Below are 27,938 nucleotides of genomic sequence, written 5' to 3' on the forward strand. Positions count from 1 at the left end.
AAAAATGTTGGATCATATTTGAATTTCAGGACCGATTGTTGCGTTAGTTCAAAAAATTTTGTAATATATATTCAAAATTTTTCAAACCACCCACTATTTGCGTATTTCCCGAATAATGAAAAGCCTTTTTTTAGTTATTGAAAATCCACATCTCACTCTAATAAATAATAAATAAGATAAGAAATTCAGTGTAGTATAAGACAACTGTCTTGAACCAGTTTGGCAAATAGTTTTTCCGTTCAAAATATTGGGGAAATTCAGAGTAAATAATTATTAATTATTTTCCTATTATTGAAAATTATTTACAAAAAAAGGATCAAATCAAATTTACACCATTTTTAAATTGAAAAATAATCGTTTCGCTAAACTCACTTTATCAGATCCTACATTTCAATTCTTTCTAAGACGTAATGAGTTGCATCGGAGCTTATAGCTGTGAATATAGAGATTTATTGAAAACACCCTAACGGCTCTTTTGATAAATAGTTAGGTATTGGTTTGTCGGTTTTTCACCTGAAAGTTGACTGGAACACCAATTGAAGATTATAAAAATATTTTTTTAGGAGCAATATCTTTTTATTCTCTCCATCTAGAAATTTATTTTGGTATATAGAATTTCGTTTCTACTTATCATTAACGTTTTTTTTTATTTTCTCTCTCTGATTTGATAAATAATAAAAGTTGGTGAAGGTACAGTGGAACGAAAGGCTATTTTTGAATTGAAAAAATCATGAGATTTGGGGTTGATAGTCATTAAATTTTGATTGGTGGTTCCCTGAACAGATCGAATTAACAATTAGTCCCGATAACTGTTATTTTCGGATTTTGATCCGGGAATAATCTGCTACGAGAAAAGGTTCTACACTCTGATGAATTTGTAGTCAAATTCGAAGATGTGAATACGATAAATTCTCAGATTAGGACAGTAAATTATCGTAAATTTGACTATGGATTCCGTAAATACGGTCGTCCCACATATTGTTTTCCTGTTAATTTCAAAATTGCAGATTGCATCAAGACGAAAATTTGCATTTGGAGGTAAAATGACAGTTTCAAGCGGATCACGTCTATGGAACTATAGATATTTCAAGAAAAATACCTAATATTTCCGGGATTCCGGACCAATGATTCCACCAGCCCATGAAGCGCACCAAACAGTCAGCTTTTCTGGATGTAACGGTGTTTCGACATACACTTGAAGATTAGCTTCACTCCAAATGCGGCAGTTTTGTTTGTTGACGTAGCCATTCAACCAGAAATGTACTTCATCGCTAAAACAAATTTTCTGATGGAAATCGGGAACAACGGCAATCTCATTTTGGGCCCATTTGACGAATCTACGCCTTACTTGATGATCGTTTGGCTTCAATTCTTGCACGAGTTGGATTTTGTAAGCACGCAAACCAAGATCCTTCCGCAAAATCTTCCATAAAGTGGATGGACACAGATCCAATTCCTGTGCTCGATCGCGGATAGACTCATTCCGATCTTCCTCAATGCTACGCTCTACAGCAGCAATAGCTTTTTCTGTACGCACCGTACGGCGTCTCTGGGGATGCGAGTTATCAATAAGAGTCAACGTGGTGCGAAAACGTTCCATGGTTAATCGAATTAATTACTCTGATGGACGATTTTGTCGACGATAAAATGGACGTAGTGCACGATACGTATTCCGCACAGAACTATTATTTTCGAAATAAAATTGCACTATTTGCAAGCGATGTTCAGGCGTGAGTCTATTCATGATGAATTGCCAAACCAAACTAAGAATAAATCACTCTACATCTGTTAAATCGGTCTCTATCTCGAACAGTAATGCCAACTTAAAGTTACCTTAAAAACTTGTTCTTTTTCTTATCCTTTCTTTATTTTACATAGGTGTACAACTTTGATTCCGTCATTTTTTTCCGAAATTCGAGGTTTTTTTTGTAGAAAACTGGTTATACATTTATGATTCGAAGTATTTTCCATCGCTGGCCACTACTTCCTTCCATTTTTTGGGCTACGTATGAATCCCGCTTTTGAAAAAACTGGTTATATTTTGAAGCGATCCACGAATCCAATTTTTATTTCTTCATAAGGCCGGAAGTGCTGGTCAGCCAGGTCGTTTGCCATTGATCGAAACAAGTTATAGTCCGAGGGAGCAACGTTTGGAAAATACGGCGGGTGGGGTAGGACTCTCCATTTCAACTTTTCCTTGACCACTTTCGTAACATGGGTTCGAACATTGTAATGCTGTAAAATCACTTAATCATGTCTCTCGTTGTATTGCGGCCGTTTGTCTCTCAATGCTCGGCTCAAACTCATTGATTGCGTTCGATAACGATAGCCTGTGGTTGTTTCAGTCAGTTCAAACAACCCATAGTACACTACGCCGAGCTGGTCCCACCAAATACTGAGCATGACCTTGGAACCGTGAATATTCGGTTTGGCCGTCAACGTGGAAGCATGGCCTGGATATCCTCATGATTTTCTGCGCTTGGGATTATCATAATGAACTATTTTTTCGTCTTCAGTGACAATGCGGTGCAGAACTCCCTTCCGTTTTTGCCTCACAAGCAAACAAACGCCGTTCCACATCTCTCGGCTTCAACTCGTACGGCCCCCAATTTCCTTGTTCCTGAATCATTTTCATGACTTTCAGGCGTTTTTGAAAAGATTTGTTGCGTCACTCCCAATGATCCTGCCAATTCTTGTTGCGTTTGACACCAGTCTTGATCAAGTAACGCCTCCAATTCTGCATTTTCGAAAACCTTTTTCCTTCCAACATCATGCTGCTCTTTGACGTCAAAATGACCGTTCTTGAAGTGTTGAAACCTCTCCTGGCACGTTTTTATTTTGATAATGGCCTCACCAAAGGTATTTGAGAGCATTCGATGAGCATCAGCCGCAGATTTTTTCATATTGATGCAGAAAATTGGAACCCCCGCAAATGACGAGAATTTGGCCGGTAAGCTGACATATTTAATCGAGAATAACTTCATGATGGAGAGACAAATCGACTTATATTTCGATGGCGTTTATGTTTACAAAATAAACTTATTGTATGACATCTGCGATCTATTTATTTCGACTTACACTTAACCCTACATCCATCTATTTCAAAACGGCGGAAGCAAAGTTGTTCACCTAATATTTTTTTTAGAAACTCTAAATAAACTCCAAATAAATTCGAGTGTGCCTATGCCTTTTCAAAACGAAGTAATAATTCTGAGTAACATCAATAAATATCAACGACATAAAGCCCCGGTACGTAGACCTCATAGCGTGATCTGAAACGAATGCATGACATGGAGAAAAATCCCAAGGCTTTCAAATGCAAATGAAAACCATACCGAGTTATATTAACAATCTCTTTTGTTATTCGCAGAAATTAATTTAGATAAGGGAGTATCTTGAAGCCATATTATTATAACTTGGAAAGCAATGAAGCAGACAAAAGAAGTAGAAAATTGGTACTCCGATCATATCGTTCTGTCATAATCAGAGAAATGGTTTTTAAGGATGGAATTAATTTAGGAATCCCATCTTGACGATTCAGGGTTTGCTATTTTCGTTTCATAAAGAATTATAAAGTAAGAACCTTCTCATTGAGTGAAAAAACAGACCGAATTTTCCTGGTTTGTTATTTTTAGTTAGAGTGTATTCAGACATGAATTTTAGTTCAGGAATTGTGAAGGGAAGGAATTAGTTTAGAGGCTAGTTAAATAAAATTCGTAAAGCCTCAATTCGAGGGAGTCTGTACGTTGGTGATGAGACAGCATTTTCATTCTTAGACACTTTTATTATTATTAAAGAATTCATCTACATTTTGGTTAAGATATAAAGACTCCTGTATACTTTACAATTGATTTTTTATTGAGTATTCTGAGATATTTCGTCTACACACTTCATTAGAATTCAGTTTATGTGCATAGTCCTCAGCTCTTTGAGGATGATTTTTTTTGGTAATTTTGAAATCTAATTCAAAACAGGATCAACGTATCTACAGTTATTTTTACTTTTTCATAAAAAGCCATACAAATTTGAACTAATTCAGTCATACTGAAAGAGCTGTGTAAGTTTGATTTATTAGTGTTTATAATAAACGATGGAATTGATCCGAAGAGATGACAATTCCTATTTTCTCGAAATTTTTCATTCAGTTTCTCGAGAAGTGTGAAAACTGAAATGCAAATTAATCGAATGTTTTTCAAATTGTTATATCGTAAATATAATGACAGCACTTGTAGACGGAAGCATGAAAATTATATCTACAATACCAAAAATTCAAACGCTCCAAATTTCAATACATATATTGAAAATTTCATTTCGAAGTTTATGAATACAAATGAAAATATAATTCTCCTGCTTAGAAAATTTAGTTATGAAAAATAATTGCTATAGCAACGAATATATGAATATCAAATTATAAATTGAACATCAAAGAATCAGATCGAAAATTTTTATTCAGCATAAGCGGTTTTTTTCTCTATATGGAAATTTCCTATAATCTTCTACTTCTTTTGCCCCTATAATAAAATAATGAAGCCACACAAAGAATTGCTCAAATACTGGACTGAAATCTATGGTCGTGTCCAAAACGTCCAAAGCACCAACCAACTCAGATATGCAACCCGAAATTCAATACTTCAGGAAAATAGAAGATTACAGAAACATCATAATTTCGGTCGTTTGCAAGAAGGAATTCTATACCTACTGACAAGAGAAGTTATCAAAAACCGCTTTGCAAGAATCGGTATAATTTGAAGTGTACGAAAAAATACTTAAGGTTACTAGTTAGATAGTTCCCATTGGGAAGAATTCCAAACCGAAACACTTCACTTCATAATTTGTGCACTTCTGAATTACTACAGCAAGTATAGCAATTAGCGAATTTTCTTTTTTTTTTTCTTGTCTGGGAGAAAACGGTTGTGAACCCCCTTTGTCCCAAAAAACTATAAAAATACAATCACTGAAACGCATGCAAGAGGTCACACAGCGGACTAGGAGAGTCCGGATAGAAAATATAAAACAAAAACAAAATTTTTCGATTGAACGATTTTGGTTCACGTATTGATATGTGTAATTTTGACGAAGGACATTTTATTTTCTATGGGAATTCAATTCCAAATTGAGGAAAATAAAATTTTTCACAGGATTTGAAGGAGGACTAATTAATATTTCGATTCCACGTGACTAAAACGGTGGTAAAATGAACATTCATAGCTCATGATTCTAATAATTACATGGAATGCTCGGCTAGCTTCTCTTGATTATTCATATAGAAGATTAAATTAGAGGAGGGTAGAAAATTCATCCGACCTCACATGAACCTTAACCTAAAGATCTATTGTGCATCCCCGCGTTTTTTACCAGTCAGGCAATATCGTCCCGACGTTCTTCATCTGGGGGCTTCAACCATCACTTGTTCCGACTTCAAAAACTAAGAGCCAAAATGTAGCCTTTTCCGGTGAACATCCTCATATTGTCATAGCAAGTCAAGCAAGTGTTTGGCTGTTTCAGGCTGTGTCTTCAGGCGCTTTTCAGGTGTTTTTCAGATGATACCTCACCAGATAGTGTCCCGTGACTTCGCCTGTCAGTTTTCCCAGTTCCTGTTTACTGGATAAGAGAACTTTTTCCCCTTAACTCAGGGCAAAAAGAAAAAGGCTCCACTGATGTCGCATACTATATATTTTTTTGCTCTTCGGTAGTTGCGTTCTGTACAGAGTGCAACGCTTTTTCTCATGGCAAAGATTTCTGCTTGGAACACGAAAGGCAGAAACAAATTGGTATGGCAAAATGGATTGAGAGGACGTGTACACCGGCTCCCACTCTTCTATGGCAATTTTTGAACCATCAGTATAGAACATCGCAGACCCTTTAAGGAAAACCTCTGCATTTTATGCCTATTGCTCACGACTTGGAAATGTCGTGTTGAAGTTTTTCTGAAACTCTGGTCTCAGTAGTGAGTTATCTATGACCACATCCAGGAGCTCCTTGTATTCATTTAGAATGCTGAGATGCCCTGGGTCGTCGCCAATTTTCAGTTCACGCTTCTTTGCCACCATGAGAGTTCATTTGGCTGCTTCACTTTCCAGAAAGAGGAGGCAGCTCCAAGATAACTTGGATCGCAGCAGTAAAACAAGAGCATGATGCATCTGTTTGTCTTGCTCTTGGCCACCAGCTGCTGTTTTGCAATCGAAAATATATCGCCTAACATATGTATATCATAGGTGGAATACCATAAAGAATTGCAGAATATTTGAACCTGTAAAACGGTCAAGTTCACACTGGACATGCATAGTCAAGAGTAAAAATCACCACCACGTGGCTGCTCAGTCAAAAATGAAATTAGAGATACTTCTTCTTACAAATAATGGATTTTTATAAGGTTTTCACATTAATTCCTTGAACAATATAATAAATGGAAGAAAGTAAATATTTTCAATTTGCGAATGAAAAATATGAAAAAAAAAATTTTTTTTCGAGAAAAAAATTGATGATATGTACTTTGTACAAAGCACTGATGTATTTTCAAAGTATTTGTGAAAAAGAAACTACCAAAAATCATCACAAAAGGGGTGAAACTAAAATTTCGTGAAATTCTTAGTACAGTGCTGATCTCTAATATTTGGCTCTGAAAAAAGGAAGGATATGAATTGAATGCTCAACTCCGTACACCCTACGAAGTTTGGCTATCGCAGGAATGCCAGAGGGGAAATGAATAAGTACCAAAGTTGGACTGATACACGAAAAACCACGTGGTAGTAATCCCTCTTAACGCCATTCGTTAATAACCATGATGAAGATGGCAGTCTTCAACTGTGACTGAATGATACATTGAAGAATCGATTAACAGGAAAATAGAGGTATCTAACGAGTATCTAATGATTTACCAGTATCGCTGACGAAAAGTTGCCCGATTCAACCGATTCTGCAGTAGACCATTTTGAAATGCATGAACTTCTAAAACACTCCCAATCGTTCTATTCATAAATTATGTCTAGAGTTGTTCGACACAGGCTTTTTTGCTCCATAGAAAATTCCCCGAATACGTCAGCAGTAATGAACAATCCACAACAACTTATGAGCAGAATGTGATCAAATCAGAAAACAAGGCGAAATTTTCCAAGTACCTACATATATGCAATCGAAGTTCAACAGTAAAGTCTCGATCCCTATAGTCATTGAAGAACATGGTATCCTAGCAAATAATGAGTCTGAGTCAGTTGGTATTCTTGCTAACTCCTTTTTCTCTTCCTTGAGATGGTGTCTTATGCCTGTTATCAACAGTCCCAGAAACGAGAAATCATTAGAGAGAATTACAGTTACTGTGATGTGTGTCCATGTTGGAGGAATATCTTTTCGGATTGGATATTACTGATGGATTTTCGCCAACTCTTTTCAAGGCATATTCAGCTTCACATAGTGGATCATTTTTTGGACCCATTCTATGGGTTATATACCTTCATCACGGCGGCAATCGACTGTTACTCCATTTTTCAAAAAGGGCTATAAATTTGAGGCCGAAAACTTCGTGGCCAAAGTTCTTAAGAGAGTAATATGCAAACGGGTGCTTCAGTTCGTATTGCAGAAATCCATTATTCCACCCTAGCAGCAAGGGTTCGTTCCAGGAAGATCAATTATTACCAACCTTCTGAGATGCCTGATTTAAAAGTCATTGAATGCTAGAATTCCGAAGGATTTAATGTATCTCGATCTTGCAAAAACATTTGATCGAGTGCAAATGAGGAGACTACTTCATATATTGGATCATTTTGGTATTTGAGGATTTCTAGTCAAGTTCATCGATTCATTCTTATCAGATCGTTCCTCCGTTAAGGTCGGTAACATATCATCGTCTTTGAGGGAGTGCTGAGCTGTGTACCACATCTTGAAGGTTTTCTCGATTGACCTTTCCAATCAGTGGCTTTCAATCGTCTAATTCATTGAAATATAAAGCGACTACAGACATACCAACAGAATTGAGCTTCAAGCTTCATCACACGAACACTGAGAATATTTCAATTTTTTTAATAATGAATTCAATTACGACGGAATTCTTGGGGCTTGCTGCATCGTAACTCAGTTCAGATCGCGAATGAAAACGGTCGGAGACAATGAAGAGGCAGGTACGATATTTCTCTTTTGTTTTGACAGAATAAACTGGAAGTGAAAAGTTTAAGTTTTTCTTCCGTAAATTAGTTTTCCAGCTTGTCGGGCGAATACATTAGCACAATGGTCTCCTTTATTCAAATTAAAATTCAAATTTTGCCAGTACCCGCCGAGATTGTTGGAGACAATGAGATATGACCCTCCCAGTCCGCCCTGGTGGGTTCATCCTCCCCCTTAAGGGAAGATAGATGTGGAAAATAATTATACACAGCAAAATTATTCACGAGAGCAGTTTAGTTTTATATCTATGGTTTAAATTTGCCCCGCATCCTGAATACGAGTTTAGGGATTTTGAGTTGACGCAAATATTATGAATTAATTCTGAAAAAAAAAAATTGGTGCCCCAGTATAACGATCCTGTAAAATTGCAATTTGTTTAATATTTTTATAGCTGATATATTCCTTGGAGGCTATAATAAATATTTTCTGAATGTTTCAGCTATAAATGAGAGGTGGGTTATGAATTACTTTTGCTAAGAAAAATTTGCTGTCTCCTTGCAGAGACTTGAAAACATCAAAAAAGATTGGATAGTTTTCTTACATACGAACATATTATGTGAATAACGATATAGTAAAATTATATCCTTGTGTGGTGGGGTGAAAAAAAAATTTTTTATATTTAAAAATTCAAAAGTGATCACACAACTTCTAGGATGTCAGAAGAGTAACTTTCTAATTGATTTGAAATAAAGTATTAATTGAAACATTTCTAGATTTGCGGGAAATGATTAAGGCAAATAGTAAACTACTAGCTATCCTTGGAATGGAATATCCAAAGTCCTTTGGTGAAAACCAGAATATTTCGATTATGCAAGGGCTGTTCAAGTTTCCAGAAATTCCTTTGGAGCGTTTTTATGGACTAGTTTGGATATACTACACTATGAAAATTTTGCTGTCGACTGCAGATACTTCCATCTATAAAAATGGGTTGGCAATTTTTACTAAACTTAAACATATGTAAATGAGAACATATTGAAATCATAGCCTTGTACGTTAGGGTCAAAAAACCCTAACTAAAACTAAAATTCAAGAGTTGAAGAAGCAAAAGCGGGATGCCTTCCTAAACTCCGATAATAAATAATAGTTAATTTGTTTTTTGTCTCTGGAAAATGAGTTCAATGAACCGCCAGGTCTTAGACTATTTCATACTTTTTTTGATGTTGGTACTTAGAACTCTCTTGTCAAGGTTTTATCTATTATCTGCAAAATTTGTGATACAGAAAACTAATCTGCCAACTAACATTTTCAATGCAAAAACTAAACGATATATATGGAAATATTTCATTAATTTCAATAAAATTCAAATTTGAGGAAATAATTTGCAATACTCATAGAGGAGGCTCATTCTAACGGTCATTCATTAAAAATTCGGCATTTCGTGGTTCATTTTTAAAATTTTAACCTGTGGAAGAAAAGTACCTTCTGCACTTGTTGTGCGAAACACTGTTGCGTATTTTCTCTATGGAAGTGATGTAAACCGTTAAGGTCTTTTCTCTCTAGTCCTATAATGAATTACTAAAAACGATTTTTAACGGAGTACTTTCTAAAAAGGAACTCATATTGAGATGAAAAAATAAACATACCAATGTGCAGGACTGATGCAATAATAGGTGATAACCTCCTGTAAATACCATACGTGTTGATCTGTTCTTATAACATATTAAGTAAAAAATAGATATATTGGAATGGATATACCATAAAACTTTTTCTACTCCATCTACAGAAAGTCACGAATTTAGTACATCTTACTAACTGTAACTGCCTTATTCAAGTAGGGTGCAACGTGAACCTGTGCCGTTTATTTTACGTAAACAGAAAGCACGATCAACAACCAATATGCTTGGATCTGTAAAGTAAATCGCACGACGAATAACCAATTAGATAAAAATCTTTAGTAGTTGCCACGGAAACGAATTAATAACACCATGAGTAGCCGATACCTTTTTGACGTTTCGTAATTGTGTCTCGATTTGCCACCAGTTTTTGGATTTGCAAGAATTTTGATGGAAATGATTGCGGTCGTAGAAAAAGTAAAGTACACAATTCGAGTTTTAAGACGATTACACACTCCTTAAATTACACGAGGTGTTGTTTCTAAAGCGTCATAATAAAAAATACAAATCAGATAAACTGACATACTTAAATATCGAAAATTTTGCAAAAAACATATAGGATAAATGTAAAAAATTGTAACCAATAGATCAAACACCGAAAGCGGAAATCGTGAAGAGTACAGGAAGGAGCCTGCTTTTCTTCACTAGTAATACTAGTATGGTTTCAAAGTTTAATCTTTCGAAATAATAAACAAAAGTCTCAAATGTTATACCTATAAACAATTCTTGTACGATGAAAAACCACCTAGTAAAATATAGCCCTCATATTTTTTCGAGATATTTATACAAGAATAACATTAAGCCGTAAATATGAGCAGTAAAGAGCGTGTCCAATATTTTCCTTCAATCTCATTATTCATCGCGTGCTCCTGTTGTACTATAAGATCTCGAGATCTCACGTTATTATATGGTGGAAAAACGTTTTTTTCTGAAACTCAGCCGGGTCACGAACATCGTGAATGTTTGCTCCATTTACACTCATTAAGTAGGATATTGCCAACGGTTTCTGACTGCGAAAAACCCAGTTCCCGAATGGATAGCGTGAAATCAAAATATTCGGCCCATAAAAGCTTTTTTGCAGATGTTTACTGACTTGATACAAGCGTCAGGACTTATAATATCGTGAAGGCGCTTGTTTTATGTGCGATCCTCAAGAAATTTAGTTTCGCTTTTTTGAAACCAGATTCTGAATTTCAGTTCCATCGGATTAATGAAATCGACTAATTTCGAGTTATTAAAGTTTGGTCAAGGTCGTAGCTCGCTATACCCTTGTTAGATACGGGCAATAACTACCTTAATTTCTCCCGAAATAATAAATGTCATTACGCTGGCGAATAATCTTCAAAAAAATTATTTGAACGCATTTTGAAGAATCAGAACTGTTTGAATCTCCCTATTCTATTTTATCGACTTGATATGGTACTATCCAAGTTAGTTTTCCAGATTCAGAAACAAATTGTGTAGACCATATTACGGAAATTCTTTGAAATGATATATCGAGTATTTGGAAAGACTGTCGGATTTCTTTATTCATCTTTGGATGCAACACATTCCATTCCATGTTAACTCTGAAAAATTCATAGGGAGGGATTCAATTTTCATTCGACCATCTTCAAAGGTTAATTATGGAAAATAATTAATCCAAACAAAGTACAATGTCATTTGACATTAGATTTTCAATAAGCCCATCTAACTTTGAAATCCTAAGTTATTTTTCATTGTTGCAGGAAATGAAGGACCTCCTATTCGAAGTGGTAAAATGATGATCATATCAGCATGCATACTGATAATCTGCAAGTCTCTCCCTTTCAGAGGTAAGCTCAGTCAATATCCATCATTTAAGACAACGAAAATTGTATAATGACCTTCTTCAGTTATATCAGGTATATTAACGGGTTGAGGTTAGTAAAACCAAAGGTTTATTTGGAAAAATGTGCCGACGTTTCGATTTATTTGAAATCTTTTTCGGGACTCTGAAAGATTCACAATACACTAATTAACCAAGCACAACAATATCATTATAAAAACACAATATACAATATTAAAATCAATTGGAAGCCACTTACATTTCCAGTTGGCCTTGTTGGTCATATTAAGAATTAAAAATCGTATTTTACGATGCATGAAACACAGAGCGATACAGTTAAACCACAACTGATTGTTATCGAAGAACAGGCGGAACATCAAAGAAAGCAATGATATGACATATGCTGTACGACCGAAAGGACGAAATTCAAATTTCGTTATTTATTCAACCCTTTTCTTTCAGTTTGCCAATTAAGTTGAAATACGCTGTGTTCAGGTTGTCAATATCGGTTCTTTTGTTACTGATCCTTTGCACTGTTTAACCTACACCATTTCATATATTAAACGCTTTATCTAGTTGTTTTCAAAACCTATAATAGAAACTTCGTCGAAATTAAAAGAGTGCAATTCCTTGAGGGAATGTTCCGCTAGTGCTGTATTATTATCTTTCTTTTTAAGGGTATTGTGTATGTTAATGCTATCACGATGATGTTCGGATATTCTAGTTTCTAGATAACGACCCGTTTGTCCAATATACACCCGGTCACAATCCCGACAAGGAATTTCATAAATAACTCCCGACATCATTAATTCAGATGTTGATGTCTTCAAGTTAGAAAAGAAATTTCTTCTAATTGTGTTCAGGGATTTTAGTGAAATGTTAACGTTCCTCGATTCAAGCAGTGTTTGAATTCTCTCTGAGAGCCCTCGAATGTACGGAATGGAAAAATACAACAACATACAAAAATACTTGGTGGGTTCGTTTGAATTTTCAGGTAACTCCTCTCGATCATTTGTACTGTTGAATAAGATTTTCTTTATGATGGTGGGGGGATAGTTATTTTTCAGCAGGTACGACTTGATTTTGTTCAAATTACCATTTTTCCAAATAAGCCTCTGGTTTTACTGACCTCAACCCGTTTATATACCTGATATTAAAGATAACATTCGTTCAGTTACAAGAGCCTCATTTATCTGAGAAACGGATCGCACAATTTTTATAATTTTGGTGTCCAATGATCTTTTGATATTGGCGATATTATGGTGGTATATACATTGTTGTCTCTACTTTTCCTTCTTCTAGAATAATAATGAAATTTATTATTTGAAATGGATCAACCTGTATATTTTGAGCCTTTTGAAATCCTTAATAAAAACTGAATATTTTTTATACAATGCACTCTAAATGCCACAATTTCGGAGTTGAAGCTTTTCAATTTCGTCTAAATTGAAAAAATACAGATGACTATCTTGACTAAAACTTTGATTGACTGATCAACTGGTTGATTGAAGTTTGAAATCTGTTGAAGTGTCAAAAATTAAATGGAACTTAACATAGAAATGATTCGATTGAGAAAATCATCACGATAAAAGTTTTATGAACCCACCATTTTGTCTAGTAAACATAGCAAAAGAAGTGAAGTCTGCTGGAAAAAATTCCGAACTTGATGAAACTTCTACAGGTTGTTCGGGGGTACTGTTGGATGACTCTGTCAATTTGTTCAACACGAAAACCCTGTGATAACTTGAGGAGGGCAGAAGAACCTCAACATCTTTTGGTCATAACTTCTGAACTAAGTAGTTTTTGACCAAAACGTTAATTTTCGAAGTTATAAAACATTAAAATCTCTACAATTTTATTTCCACGAATTTTTTCCAAAACCTTGTATCATCGGAGATATAGGCGATCAAAATTAGAGGAATTTTCTCCGAATGACAAATATTGTAAAAAACAAGGATTTGGGCCCTCTATTAAAAACCTTCGTTTCTTTAGTAATTACATATACTTATCACTCATCAATATCAACATACAAAAACATGAGGAGGTTGACTTTGACATGTCAAAAAGGAGTCTAAGAGTGAAATCTTCCTCACTCTCGTCGTCAGTATCAACTTCGTTGGTGCCATTCGAGGGCTGTCTTTACATGCTGCGCCCACACAGTGCATGCATTCTGCGGAACCGCCTTCTTCAACGACAGCCAGCGGTAGTGCACCTAGTTGTGCACATGCAGCGTACAATGCGGAGAGCTGTTTTGGGCCAGCATAAATTTTTGTGATAATGGAAATCATACCCATAAACATCATAAACATATGAATGAATACTGTTGACCCTGTCACAAGAATGAATATATTGATACCCACCTCGTTTGGTAATCTTTCATCACAAAGCAGCTTTTTATGTGACCCTTGACTTTCCATCCAAATTTAGACCTGTTGGTAAGTCCTAAATGAATGGTTCATAGCGGCATTTCTGGTTGGTGCTAGTCTCGCAAGTTGGTATTTTGGCTTTATCACGAAAGTGGTAAAAATTCAGAACCTCAGGTCATCGAGGTTGTCACGTTCAATGTTCCCTCCATTCAGTTTCAACAATAACTTTTCTCCAACTTCAGCAATTTCAGCTGGAGCTGCCTGAGGATCCTTGAAAATCTCCAACATTGCGGAGAGGCTGGGATTCATTTTATACAGGGTGACCCGGGAAGAATGCGACAAACGAATACCATAAATTAAAGTCATCATGGACGACTCGTAGCAAGAGGTTTCAATCGCCTGAGTGCCTTCGTTTGGGATATACAGGGTGATTTTCATATTATGAGTGAAATTTCACTATTGAATAACTCTTTAACTAATCGCTCGAATAATGTCAAATTTTGAAGTTTTGTCACCCTTTGCCTTCCTTCAATATTTCTGAATTCGAGTAAATCAGATCCGGACTAGAAAAATTTCAGACTTTTCCTATTTTCGTGCATATTGGATCACCCTGTACGTGAACATTATGATTTTTTTCCGTTTTCGGAACCACAAAGAATCAATTCATAATAAAAATTCTAAATCTCTGCTTGGCACGGTCATACAGCGTGATCAATAAATATTCCCTTATGAGTGAAATTTTTTTTATTTCAATAACTCTTCAAGAAATCCACCGAATAATTTTTTAGGTTTTGTCGCCCTTTACTATCGCCTTCCTTCAATATTTCTGAAATCAAGTGAATCAGATCCGGACTAGGAAAATTTAAGACCTTTTCTATTTTCTTGAATATTGAATCACCCTATATGTTGATATCATGATTCTTTTTCGTTTTCGTAACCACAAAGAATTAATTCATATTAAAAATTTTAAATCTCTGCTTGGCGCCATCATTCAGAGTGATCCATAAACATTTCTTCATGAAAGAAATTTCATAGTTCAAGATATCTTGAATTTATCGGTATAATTATTTCGAAAATTGCAGTTGTTTCACCCTTCACGAATGTCTCACCTTAATTTCCCTCAAATTATTTGAGAGAACTTTTAATCAACAAACTGGATACAGAATAGAACAAAAACAGCAAATAAATTGAAAATATTTGATCTTGAAAACAATGAATCAAAAATAGAATATTTTCAGAACAGCAGATATTGTTCAAAATGATATTCCTCCATTTTAATATATTTTTGAGCACGTTGATATCATATAGTTGTTTCACAGATTTCGCTATCTTATTCAGTTGAATCGGTTGTACTTCTTTCATGAGGGAATGATTACACAGGCCAACAAAATGAAAAAAAAAATTTGGTGCCAGAAATCTAACATCTGATTTTAGATGTTTTTAATGTGCTGATTCCAAAAATGCCACCAGATTTTTTCTATCAGCTCTAGTTTTTGAGATACACGTTAAATGATATATATATATGATATGATATCTTATAAGAGACCTGAATCTCTCAAAGGAATCCGCTGAATTACTTGCATCCAAATTAAAAGAAAAAAATCTACTTTGTCGAGGTACTAATATTACATTTTATCGTAAAAGAGATAAGGATCTGCTGCCTTTTTTCACTCAGGAAAATGACTTGGTATTCTGTAACAATATAAATGGGCTCTTAGAAAAAATAGGTTTGCCTGAATACACTCCAGATGATTGGCGCCTTTTTATTGACAGTTCAAAACGTAGTTTAAAATGTGTTCTTTTACATAAAGGTAACAAATATGGCTCAATTCCTATTGGTCATTCTACTACCATGAAGGAAGAATATGAAACAATAGCATTAGTTTTGAGAAAAATTAAATACGAAGAACATCAGTGGTCATTTTGTGTTGATTTAAAAATGGTTAACTTCCTCCTTGGACAGCAGAGTGGTTATACAAAATATCCTTGTTTTTTGTGCCTTTGGGGCAGCAGAGCTAAAAATGAGCACTGGGTTAACAAAAATTGGCCTTCAAGAGATGTCATGATTCAAGGAATACAAAACGTGATCAACGAACCTTTGGTTTCAAGAGAAAAAATCTTACTTCCGCCCTTGCATATCAAGCTAGGCCTAATGAAGCAATTTGTGAAGGCCTTAAATCGAGATGGAAATTGTTTTGGGTATTTGTCACGTAAATTTCCTGGCATTAGCACGGAAAAACTAAAAGCTGGTATATTTGATGGTCCTCAAATAAGGCAACTTGTTAAAGATCCACAATTCACCACATCAATGAACGAGGCTGAATCTAACGCTTGGAATTCATTTGTTCAAGTAGTACAAAATTTTCTTGGCAATCATAAAGCAGAGAATTACGTAGAATTAGTGAAAACTATGCTTTCAAATTTTAATATTCTCGGCTGTAACATGAGTATAAAAGTTCACTACCTCCACAGCCACCTAGATCGTTTTCCAGAAAACTTAGTTGATTGTAGTGAAGAACAGGGGGAAAGATTCCACCAGGATATTAAAACTATGGAAGATCGTTATCAAGGACGATGGGATAGCCACATGATGGCGGACTACTACTGGAGCCTTCAGCGAGACTGCCCTAGTATATAAACTCCATTCTAGAAAATCGTATGAAAGAAAATTTTTATGTGATTAGTGACTAATGTAATTATGTAAATTAAGTTTTTGCAATAAATACTTAAATCCATATGTCTTTGTTTTTTTTCAACTGTCACTAGTAATATTATATATTATAACAGTTATAACATAAATTATATACACAATTTTTTAAGAAATCTCAAAAACTAGATCTGATAGACAAAATCTGAGAATTTTTTTACATTCTGCATCCAAAAATTACTCAGGAACAGTTAAAAAATCGCAGGCACCAAAATGTGTGTTGGCCTGTGTTATTGGTCACCCTGTATGACGGTGTCAAGCTGATTTTTAGAATGTTGATTATGAATTAATTCGTTGTGGTTACGAAAACGAAAAAAATTATGATATTGACGTACCGAGTGATCCCGGAGTTAGTCCGGATTTGATTTATTCGATTTCAGAAATATTGAGGGAAGGCGATAGTTAAGGGCGACAAAACTTGAAAAATTGAAATTATTCGGTGAAAAATTGAAATTATTATGTTGAAGAGTTATTTAACTGAAAAAATTTCACTCATAAGGGGAATGTTTATTGATCACCCTGTATGATCGTGCCAAGCAGAGATTTTGAATTTTTATAATGATTCTTTGTGGTTCCGAAAACGGAAAAAAATCATAATTTTCACATACAGGGTGATACAATATTCATGAAAATAGGAAAAGTCTGAAATTTTCCAAGTCCGGATCTGATTTACTCGAATTCAGAAATATTGAAGGAAGGCGATAGGAAAGGGTGACAAAACTTCAAAATTTGAAATTATTCGGTCGATTAGTTAAAGAGTTATCGAACTGTAAAATTACACTCATAAGATGAACATCACCCTGTATATCCCCAACAAAGGCACTCAGGCGATTGAAACATCTTGATACGGGTCCTCCATGATGACCTTAATTTATGGTATTCGTATGTCGCATTCTTCCCGGGACACCTGTATATCCATATCACCATATTTTTTACAATACCACAGGGTGCTGAGTTGGTATGGTCCTGTATGTCCTGAGACCCGTGTTTGGAAGAGTGGAAAAAACAAAGAAAGGTTGGTGTGTGACCCCTTCCACTTTTCTAGAAGTAGGCTTCCATCTTTGAAATTCCCAAAGCATTAATCTAAGTAAGGACTACACTGTCGTACTCTTCGGAAACTAAAACAGCAGTAAGCAAGTTCAGAACATCGTCTTCTACTCCCTACTCGACTTCGATCACCTAGGTTTTCAGTTCACTCTTCAACAAAATAATAAAATTCACCTTGTTTGTGTCTGCGTGATGATGACTGAGGTTGTCTTGGAAAACACAAACTTAGTGGACGGGTTCAACAAGGAACGTTGATCACGTTTTACTACCTTGGTACTTATCCCACCATCAAAAACCACCATGGCATTACTCTCAAAGTGCCTTTTGATGTAGTCCTCGTAGTTTTGACTGACTTACTGGAATGATTATTCACTTGATATCGTCCACTCTATGGAGCAGAAACCCTCCATCAATAATATTGCTTTTTTGGGCACCGAAGTCTACTTCACCGGCAATGAAATGGAATGCATCGTACAACCTTGTTTTTTGCCAATTCGGTATCTCGGTTGATATTAGGTCTAGGAAATTGTTTGTGGGTACAAAATTCTAAAAATTCAATGCGGTACAACTTTGAAAACGAACTTTTTGTCCGAAAAATACTTAGCTTGCAAGTTATGAGCAAAAAACTGAGGGGTGTCCGAAAATGTTCGGGTTCTTCGGCTCTCCTCAAGTTAGCACAGGGTCCTCGTGTCGTGTTGGATGAATTGATAGTCATCCCAGAGCACCTCCGAACAACCTCTAGATGTTTCTTCGAGTTCGGAATTTTTTGCAGGTGAAATGTACATATCTACTGGACTAATTAGACTGCTAAAATATTTTCATCTAAAATTCCTAATTTTTTTATTACTCAAATATGGACATACCTCTAACATAAAACAAATATTTAAAGATTATTCAAATTAAAATCATATCCATCTATATATGTTATTTTAACATAACTTTGACGAAGGTAATTTTTATAGTTATAACTCCGAAATTAGGGTATTTAGGTATAGGGAATATGCTATGAAAAATATTTAGTATTTATTATGGATTACAAAAGGCAAAAAATATACAGGCTTATCGATTTGCAACGGAAAATTCTATTATTATTCAGCGAAAAGGAAAGTAAGAGACACACTTGTAAATACAACAACCATATCGACAAGACCCTTGCACCTCAAAAGCTAATTTTTCAAAAACTAACATCTTTTCATCAATGATGTAAATTCCAATAGAAATTTATGTATGAATTTAAGCTAAAACCCTATTACATGAATGAATTCAATAACATGTAGCTCATACATTGTATATCTGTATTGACACTATTCCTTTTTGCTGTTGTTGTAGTACCTAGTACCTAGAAATAAAGATATACATATTTCTATACTGAATCGTACTATCCGTTTCCGAGATGAATGAGGCGTTCGAAAATTAAAACTTCTCTGTATGTATTGAGGAATACCGAAAAGTAACAAGGACTCTCTTTTCAGAAATCATTAAAGGGACCTGGTGATCTACAAAACTGATCTAAGATGAGCATGATTTACTACGTTATAATGAATAAAATATCGATGTTGAAATAAATATTTTTCTTTGAGACGTTTATATTGTTTTCGCTGAATTATATTGGGAGAAATAAAGTCAATTTATAAGAAATGTACTTCCTTATTCCTGAACAGCCTCAACGTTAAAATAATAAACGGTTCCATGAAATGAAGTCCTGGATTGTTCAAAGTTGAGTATTGAATGCATATTTTCAACAATAACAAATATCCAAATTAATAAATGAGTTCTGCACTTTTCAGTTGTGATCGGATCAATTTTTGCTCACACCTGTAATAGGCATCTTCGGAGGTTTCGAGGTTGTAGATTTCTTCTCGACTTGAAAATTGTGGCACAAATTTAGACAAAGAGATCAACATTAAACTATTTATTCTGCATTTGGTAGGTTAAGAATAAATTGAAATATTCTCATCTAGATTATGGCTACCCGTACAAGAAAATTGGAAATTGTGTGCTTTAGAACAAAAATTGAATCAAAGTAAAATACTCATAAAAAAAAGACCCGGCAGATATTTAGTCCTTTTACAAGAGAAACGATACGGCAACGAAATTATCGGTTGTAAGTCTGAATTTCCTATATCGATAATTTCATTATAAATTTGAACTTTGTTCCATTATTAACTGTACACTTTTGCTTGATAAATTGTATTTTACATGTAGACTCTGTATATTCCATGAATAAAAGGCCAATTGAAAAACCCCGGTCTAGGTCTAGCATAGTTAAACATATTTTTTTGACAAAATTCGAATTTATTATTCAACAAAGTTGCCTTCGAGGGCGATACAGCGATTATTGCGATCTTCCAACATTTCGATATCATTTTTGTAGTACGATTTGTATTCCGCTTCAAAAAAGGCCTCACTTTCGGCGATTACTTCTTCATTGGTGCTAAATGCCTTTCCAGCAAAGCATTCTTTTGAGGACTGAGAACAGAAAAAAGTCGCTGGGGGCCAGATCTGGTGAATTCGGTGGATGCAGAAGCTATTCGAAGGCCAATGCATGCAATTTTGCCATTGTTTTCTTTGATTTGTGACACGGCGCATCGTTTTGAAGAAACAGCACCTTTTTTTCTTCAAATGGGGTCGTTTTTCAACAATTTCATGCTTTAAACGATCCAATAACGCTATACAGGGTGGCCACTTTCTCAATGGGATTGTATTGGTAACTTTTAAACCATAAGAGTTAGAAGGTCGGTCAAATCGAGAAAAAGTTGCATGCATAGAAGCATTATCAAGCAGTTCAAACAAATCGAGATTATCATGGCCGGTTTTCGAGATATCATAAGAAAATCAAATTATGTCATTTTGATTTATTTTTTTTTCCCACTTTATTTCAAATATTATCAAAAAATGTTACAGGAATTTCTTATTCGACAGTAAATTATCCTCAATTTGACGTAATCAGATTTCGTATCCAACGTTTCGTACTCTCTGGGCCACCCTCAACCTCATTTTTTTCAATACGGACCTGCATATTTTATGACATTTTTCGAAATAACTTTTAACGCTGAATTCAACGATATCTCATACAATGTCATTCAAAGTTGATTTTCAGGTGATTTTGACCCTCGATCAACTTCATTCTACGGTCATTCATAATTATTTTGTGAGTTTTTTCGATTTTTTCGTCCGTGGCAGCCTCTTTCGGGCCTCTTTCGCCTTCTTCATTTCACCACATTTGAACTAATCAATGATGATTGATTTTTCTGGTGCAGACTCCGGAAACTCTTCATCAAGCCAAGATTGTGCTTCAACTGTATTTTTCCCTTCAAAAAGCAAAATTTCATCAGCACACAAAATTCTTTTTTTTCCATTTTTTTTTCAAATAACAAAAGTAGCTACACTCACAACGCAATATCTCACAAGCAAATGGTCAGACTCTCGTCAAATTTTGGCACGTATCGTTTGAAGTTTGGTATACTAACTGAAAATCATATGGATTTAATTCGAGCACCGCCATCTGGACATAAGACCGGGGACCTCTCAGTTGGCCTAATAGTTTGATATGTTCAATAAATGGAAACCCTAAGTCTAGAGATTCGTCCTCTTCGTCATCATCTTGCAGTAACTAAGACCGACCGTGTTGCCCAAATTCACTAGTTTTGCTTTAAAAATGTTCAATCATTCCTCATTTAACCCTTGCTTGGTGCCAGAATGGAGCCTCTTGTTGCAATATGGTAGGTAAGTTTTTATTCCTTTTGGTCAATTTCAAATTGCCGAAAGAATATCCTCCAATTTTTTCAGTGTGACCAAGAAATAATAATAATAATGAGTTTTCAAACAAAAATTTAGCAAACAATACAATTCAAATGGAATGACATATTAAGTAAAAATGTATAAATTCATTTGACATTTACTTCGATAGAGTTTTTCTTTCATTCTCGCATGCACATCTCACCTTATCATTATTAAATCTGCATCATAACAATATCATCATAAACATATCATCATAAACAATATATATTATGTTTCATGGGATCAGATTCCAAGGCATTTCCACCCTTTTCTTACTTACTCACTCACTTACTTATTTTTCAACGATTTCATCATAATTGTCCCAGAAAAGCATTTTAGAAGAAATGCTCATCACATGTTATGGAGCCAGTCGGAAAACAATATGAAACAAAAACACAAAATGGGGACAAGAATCCTTCATCTAGATATCTCTGATATTTCTAAAACATCTTGATACAAAAAAACCTCGATACACTTAAAAATTTAAATTTCCTTGAACAACATACATTGACTGGGTGTTTTCATACTAAAAACAAGTTTCAAGTAACCTATTATTTTGTAATTAAAAGTAACGGTCAATTTAATATTCAACAGTGCGTGCTAATGCTATATTTAGTGATTACTTCTTGTTTGTTTGAAAAAGTTGCAACGTTTTTGTGCGATGATGACCTTACTACTTAGGATGCCTTCAGTGAGTAGTTGAATCCATTTATTGACAAGAAAAATTGCATACCTAAATATTTCGACGTATACCAATAATTTGTTAATCATTCTATATATATAATGTGAATTTTATCCTTTATTTTCTAATAATGAAGATGAGAAATCGTTGTTCTGAACAAATTGAAATTTAATATCTTAGCAGACACAAGAATTTGTGATAAAATTTAATCAAAGAATTCGAAAAAGCAACTCTGATTCCTTTGTTTTCTAGGAATTCAGGAAATAATACTCCATGGCATTGTTCTGGAATACTGTAGACTTCATTACTTCTCTATAAATATAGGTTTGATGATGAGAATGAATTTCAACAAACAGTGTAAGTCTGTGTAAGCGCTCCAAAAATTAATTAAAGTGGAAAATTTACCATCAACTCCTCAGAGTAATGAGAATTCGAGTCCAATCGAAATTTCACGGAGGAGAATCAAATAGGAAGTTCATAAAAGATGACCTCTGGATATCGATATAGAAAATCTATCGGTAACTTCATGTAAATTATATTTTTATTCGGAAAACTAGCGTATTGTTATTATGATACGCTAGTTTTTTTCTGAAAACAATTATCATTATAATAAGCTAGTTTTCCGTATATAAGCTTGTGGTGTCGATTTGAACTTTTTCCTCCTTTTTTGCATTTGAAACTGACTGTTTGATCTGTTGTCGCTCAAAGATAAAAACATACTCTGAAGTTTACAAACAAAAAACAAAATAAAATTGATCCCTTTCATTTGGATTGATATCCTTCCCATTGGAATATCGCATCACCCGATGAGGATTTGATCGTTTAAACCATCAATTAAACTGAATGCTGTACAGTTTAAGCCCAATTCAGATACTTGTCGATTAGTATTCGAAAACAATTGCATTCAAATGATTGCGCATGGATTTTCATCCTAATTGGACGGAGTGGTTAATGTTTATTCCTTTTTGAATAGGTGTATTTGGTAGAGGTCAATTTATTTATTGAGAAATGAACTGAAGTGATTTCCAATAAGAGGTTTCATTTTGAACAACCCGCTATGTAGGCAGCTGCCCCTTTTAAAGCTTTTATTTTTCGATATTTGACTAGTAAAAATTTGTCATGACTAAAAATGGAATGTGATAGAGCGGATCGCAGAACTAAAATGGCAATGGGTAGGACATATGGCGCGAGAACATCCAACAAACTGGCTGACACACTGGCGAGTGGCGACCAAGAATGTCAAAGCGAAGCACAGGTAGACAACAGAAGAGATGGCTTGTTGACATAAAGAAGCAAACAGGGAACAAGTGGTTTCAGACGGCACAGCATGGAGAAATTCGAAAGAGGCCTACGTCCAGGAGTGGATGACATGTGGCTGATGAAGAAGAAGTAGAAAAATTGAACGATACATTCTTCAGCAATGCATTGAAATTGTTAAAATTCACTACAGTTCACATCATAACTGAAGCCCTTTAGGCTCGTCGTGAAGCAACTTCTCGGACGGTAATAGTAAAATTGGTGAAAAAATTTGAGCTGTTGGAATAAGATTGTTATGTGAAGAATCAGAACCGGGTACGTTATTCAAGAACAACTGAGAATATTGCTGCTGCAGCCAGTATACTTGACGAACACCCAGGTTTGTCGATTTCTCGTCGAAATTGGGAATAAAGCATTCGCAGACAACTTTACGCCACATTGATGTGGACGACGTTTAATATCAACAAGATAGCGCTACAATTTTGCAACAAAAGTTTTTTGGGCATGTTATTTTCAGAAAAAATGATCAAAATTGGCCATCAAAATTTTTGGATTAAAACTTTTTTGAAGCACTTGAAAGGTAACGTCTATACCAATACTCCACAATTGATTGAAGATCTCAGATATAGAATTCGTGACGTTATCGAGGATAGACGGCCACAAATTGGCGAATTCGTTACAGAAAATTTCATGGAAAGGAAAAGCGCACAACCGTAGCCGTTGTGGCCATTTTGCTAATGCTACTTATGCTTATGCTTATTATTTTTATCAGTTATATTGTGTAGTCTGCACATAAATAATGATGAAAATGAGAAGGAAACTTAGAAAAAACACTTTCATTCATTGAACTCCTTGTATGAAAGATCCAAAAATATCAACTTTTCAAAATTAAAACACAAATCGAATCACTATAAATCCTAACAAAATGAAAAAAACAGTTTCTTAATATTGAGAAACCTCCAAACACTGTCTGATTACATGATTTGTCTTTTAGGTTCTGCTAGCTCATTGTTTAGCTAGCTGAACCCACGATTTATCCGACAATTTGAGAGCAACAAATTTTTAATAGGGTAATGAATTCGCCTAAAATTATGGCCAAGAAAAATTCGAAATTCCAATGTGCTTCGGCTAGCATTACTGGGGTTAAGTTCTGTTCCCTAATAACTTTGAGATTTCCAAAAGAATGGTATTACTGCCAAAGATGTACAAAATAAAATGATTAATAAAAAGATTCTTTGAACATGAGTGTTCCAGGTTCTAGTTAAGATTCATATAACACGTAAATTGTGCATAAAAATACTTTTTCCTGGTGAACCAGTGTTAGTTTGAAAATAAGGAAAATTTTCTTCATTTCCTACAAAACTCTTTGATTTCAGTTATTTTTTTTGCTTCGAAAAAGTTTAAACTAACTCTGGCAACATGAGGTGGGCATTATCTTGCTGAAATATTGGCTTCTCGAATCGGTTAAGGTAAGGGAGAACATATGGCTCCACTATTTCTTGAAGGTAACTCTGCGCTCGATATACTACCTACCTACCTCGAATGGAGACTAAACGTGACCTACTTACATGTGCAATAGCACCCCAGACGCTCAACATCAAACTGAGGTTCATGTCTTTCTCCCCGACGTCTTCGGCCATCATGTGCACTCAAGTAGAATCGAAATTCATCAGAAAAGATGATCTGATGCCATAACACATTCAAATCTTGACATTTTCTGCACCACTGTTATCGTTGCCGGTGATGCTCAACCGTCAGAGATAACACGATGGGGTCGATAATGCTGCAGTCCAAAAGACCTCATATCCGGTGGTAAACAGTTACAGAATGACCTAGTTCTCCTAACCACTCATCAGCCAAAGATCGAGAGTTGTCGCAAATCGGTCTCTAATGGCCTTAAGTCTAAGATGTAGATCTTGAAAATCATTTGTGCCCCTTCGACATCCGGTGCCTACTCTTCTTCGATTTTGGGCATTATCAAACCACGCTCGACAACATCTCATAACAGTAGTTGGATTTCTGTTCGTACGGTTAGCGATTTCTCGAAATGACAACCCGCCTTCCGTATACCAATAATTCGACCTTTTTCAAATTCACTTAGCTGGCAATAAATTCCGCGTGCACGTTCTCTAGGCATTTCAAACACAACTTAACATCAGCTTTGGATCTCCTCGAACAGCTGGTTTGTTGTGAAATCTGAAAAACTCGCAAAAAACGACTACAGTATATAAGCAATAAAAAATTTTTACATGAAAAAATCTTCACGATTTCTTCTCTTAATTCAATAATTTACTCCTTGCCATTCTATCTGTTTCTTCACAAATGAATTGAAATTTAGACAGCTCCTCCTGGGTGTTGTAGTTTCTTTGTCAGTTAATAAATGACGTTGCTAATTGTACGTTTGAAAAAAAATCTTAACAGAATATACTTACTCAATTGAGATATATTCTGTTTTTTTTTGTCCCGTTCGGCATCCATTGAAAACAAAAACCTCTGACTGACTGAAGTTACCAAAGTTACAAGTTCTATGAAAATAATGACAAGATCAAACGTCCACATTTATCACCGCCCATGTTAAATTCCAAACATTGACGAATATTTTAACAAACACTTGATACGATAAGAGTTATAAAAAATTATCAACCGGTAACCGAATATTTAGTAGAATTCCTGCTTTGATCAGTGAAATACATATTTAACTCGTGATTTGTTTATAAATTTGGGATTGCAACTAGAACAAATTAATGAATATCAACTATAATATTTACATATTATGAAAACCATATTCAGTTCAGCCACTTGACAAACTTGAACTGCGTTTTTCTCTATTTCCCTCCAATGATCTTTATCTACTAGATGAGCACGATACAGTGATGGACGGAATCATTGTGATTAAATTTTCGCCAATTTTTGGGTGTAATCATAGTAACGAATTTTTTGTCCCCATAGACCTATAATAATATGGACATTTGAGTGGTTTCTACTCACTGCGCTTCACGGATAATCGAAGAGGGAGAGGTGTTGAGAAGGATGGAATAATTAATGGCAAAACATACGAATTGGCTATAAGAATAACGAGTTTTTAAATGTTTTTTTTCCTACGAAACTTAGCGTATTCCTCATAGCTTACTCAATTTCAAAACTATGAATGCTCATACTGTGGAAAATATTATTTCTCACAGCCCACACCTCGCTTGGTAGACCAATGGAATTGGGCTTTTGAGTCGTTTCGTATCGAAACGCAATAAATCAGCACTAGTGGGAAAAGTATAATGTGGAGAAAATGTGGAGAAAGTCCTTTTCTCGCTCGTGTGTTTGCGGCACTCGCCTTTCAGGCTCGTGCCACAAACTTCCACACTCGCGAGAAAAGTTGGACTTTCCCCACTTCTTGCACAATATACTATTTTTTAATAGAAATATTGAGTTATTCGAGTGGGAATAGTATTGAAGAAGCTAAATGGCTATGGGATTGAAGCGTTTTCATTTTTTTAAATAGAAATATTGAGAGATTCGGATGGGGATATGTAGTATTGAAATAGCTAAATGAATTAGGAACTGTTTGGTACACATTTTCATGATATCTAAAATTGGTGAATTTCATTGAGTGCCAGGTATCTGAAAAAAATATTTTTTAATTTATCTTCCAGAGTTTTTAGATAATCCAGTATATCAATAATATTATTGATAATTGAATTTTTATTCGGTATAATGTAGCTACAAGTAAAGGGTGTTTTTTTTTAGCTATAGAACTTTAAATTGCAATGAAACAACGATGGATTATTCGATTGACATTAATTTTATTTATCCGCAAGATAATCTTGTGGCATTACATTTTAAATATGATTTCTGGCATATGACCGCCACGGCTGGCTCGGATGTAGTTCAATCTGGACGTCCAATTTTCGATTACTTTTTCCAACATTTATGGTCGTATATCGGCAATAACACGGCGAATGTTGTCTTCCAAATGGTCAAGGGTTTGTGGCTTATCCTCATAGACCAATGACTTTACATAGCCCCACAGAAAGTAGCCTAGCGGTGTCAAATCACAAGATCTTGGAGGCCAATTCACAGGTCCAAAACGTGAAATTAGGCGGTCACCAAACGTGTCTTTCAATAAATCCGACGGAGAGATTCAAATTAGGGCTTCGAAACCTGAAACATGGTTCTCAATATTATAATTGTATGGCTCCTTCCTTCTTGACATAATAGTTGTCTGTTTTGAAATGATTACTACATATTACCGCTGTGGCAGAAGGTTTTTTGTCTTTATCCCCCATTTCATCAATATCTCGAAACCAGTGAAAACATCCAATAAAATAAACGATGAATCACTTCTCGTTTTCTCACCTATGAAATGTCACGTCCAACCCTTTTTTGTTTCTAAAAACACAATTATAAGCTGAACACGAAGCAGAGATACTTAAAATTGTTTATTAGAACTGAAATAAGTAGAAGAATTACAACAAACACTTAGTGAATCCGATCTTCACAAGAAAACACACACAATCAATTCACGAAA

The 27,938-nt window shown here is 35.0% G+C and overlaps 1 protein-coding gene across 2 annotated transcripts in view; it reads left to right on the top strand.

The window, feature by feature from the left end:
* LOC123678268 overlaps positions 1-19,335 on the top strand; it is a 91,709-nt gene extending 72,374 nt beyond the window's left edge. For both annotated transcript variants that reach the window (XM_045615235.1, XM_045615236.1), the window contains exons 6-7: positions 11,498-11,584; positions 19,170-19,335. In XM_045615235.1, coding sequence (XP_045471191.1) covers positions 11,498-11,584; positions 19,170-19,192 — 110 coding nt within the window. In that variant the 3' untranslated portion in view covers positions 19,193-19,335. The remainder of the gene's footprint in view (positions 1-11,497; positions 11,585-19,169) is intronic.
* Positions 19,336-27,938: the final 8,603 nt, after the last annotated feature.

This window comes from Harmonia axyridis, chromosome 4 (genome assembly GCF_914767665.1).
Source record: "Harmonia axyridis chromosome 4, icHarAxyr1.1, whole genome shotgun sequence".
In the NCBI taxonomy this organism is placed as follows: domain Eukaryota; kingdom Metazoa; phylum Arthropoda; class Insecta; order Coleoptera; family Coccinellidae; genus Harmonia; species Harmonia axyridis.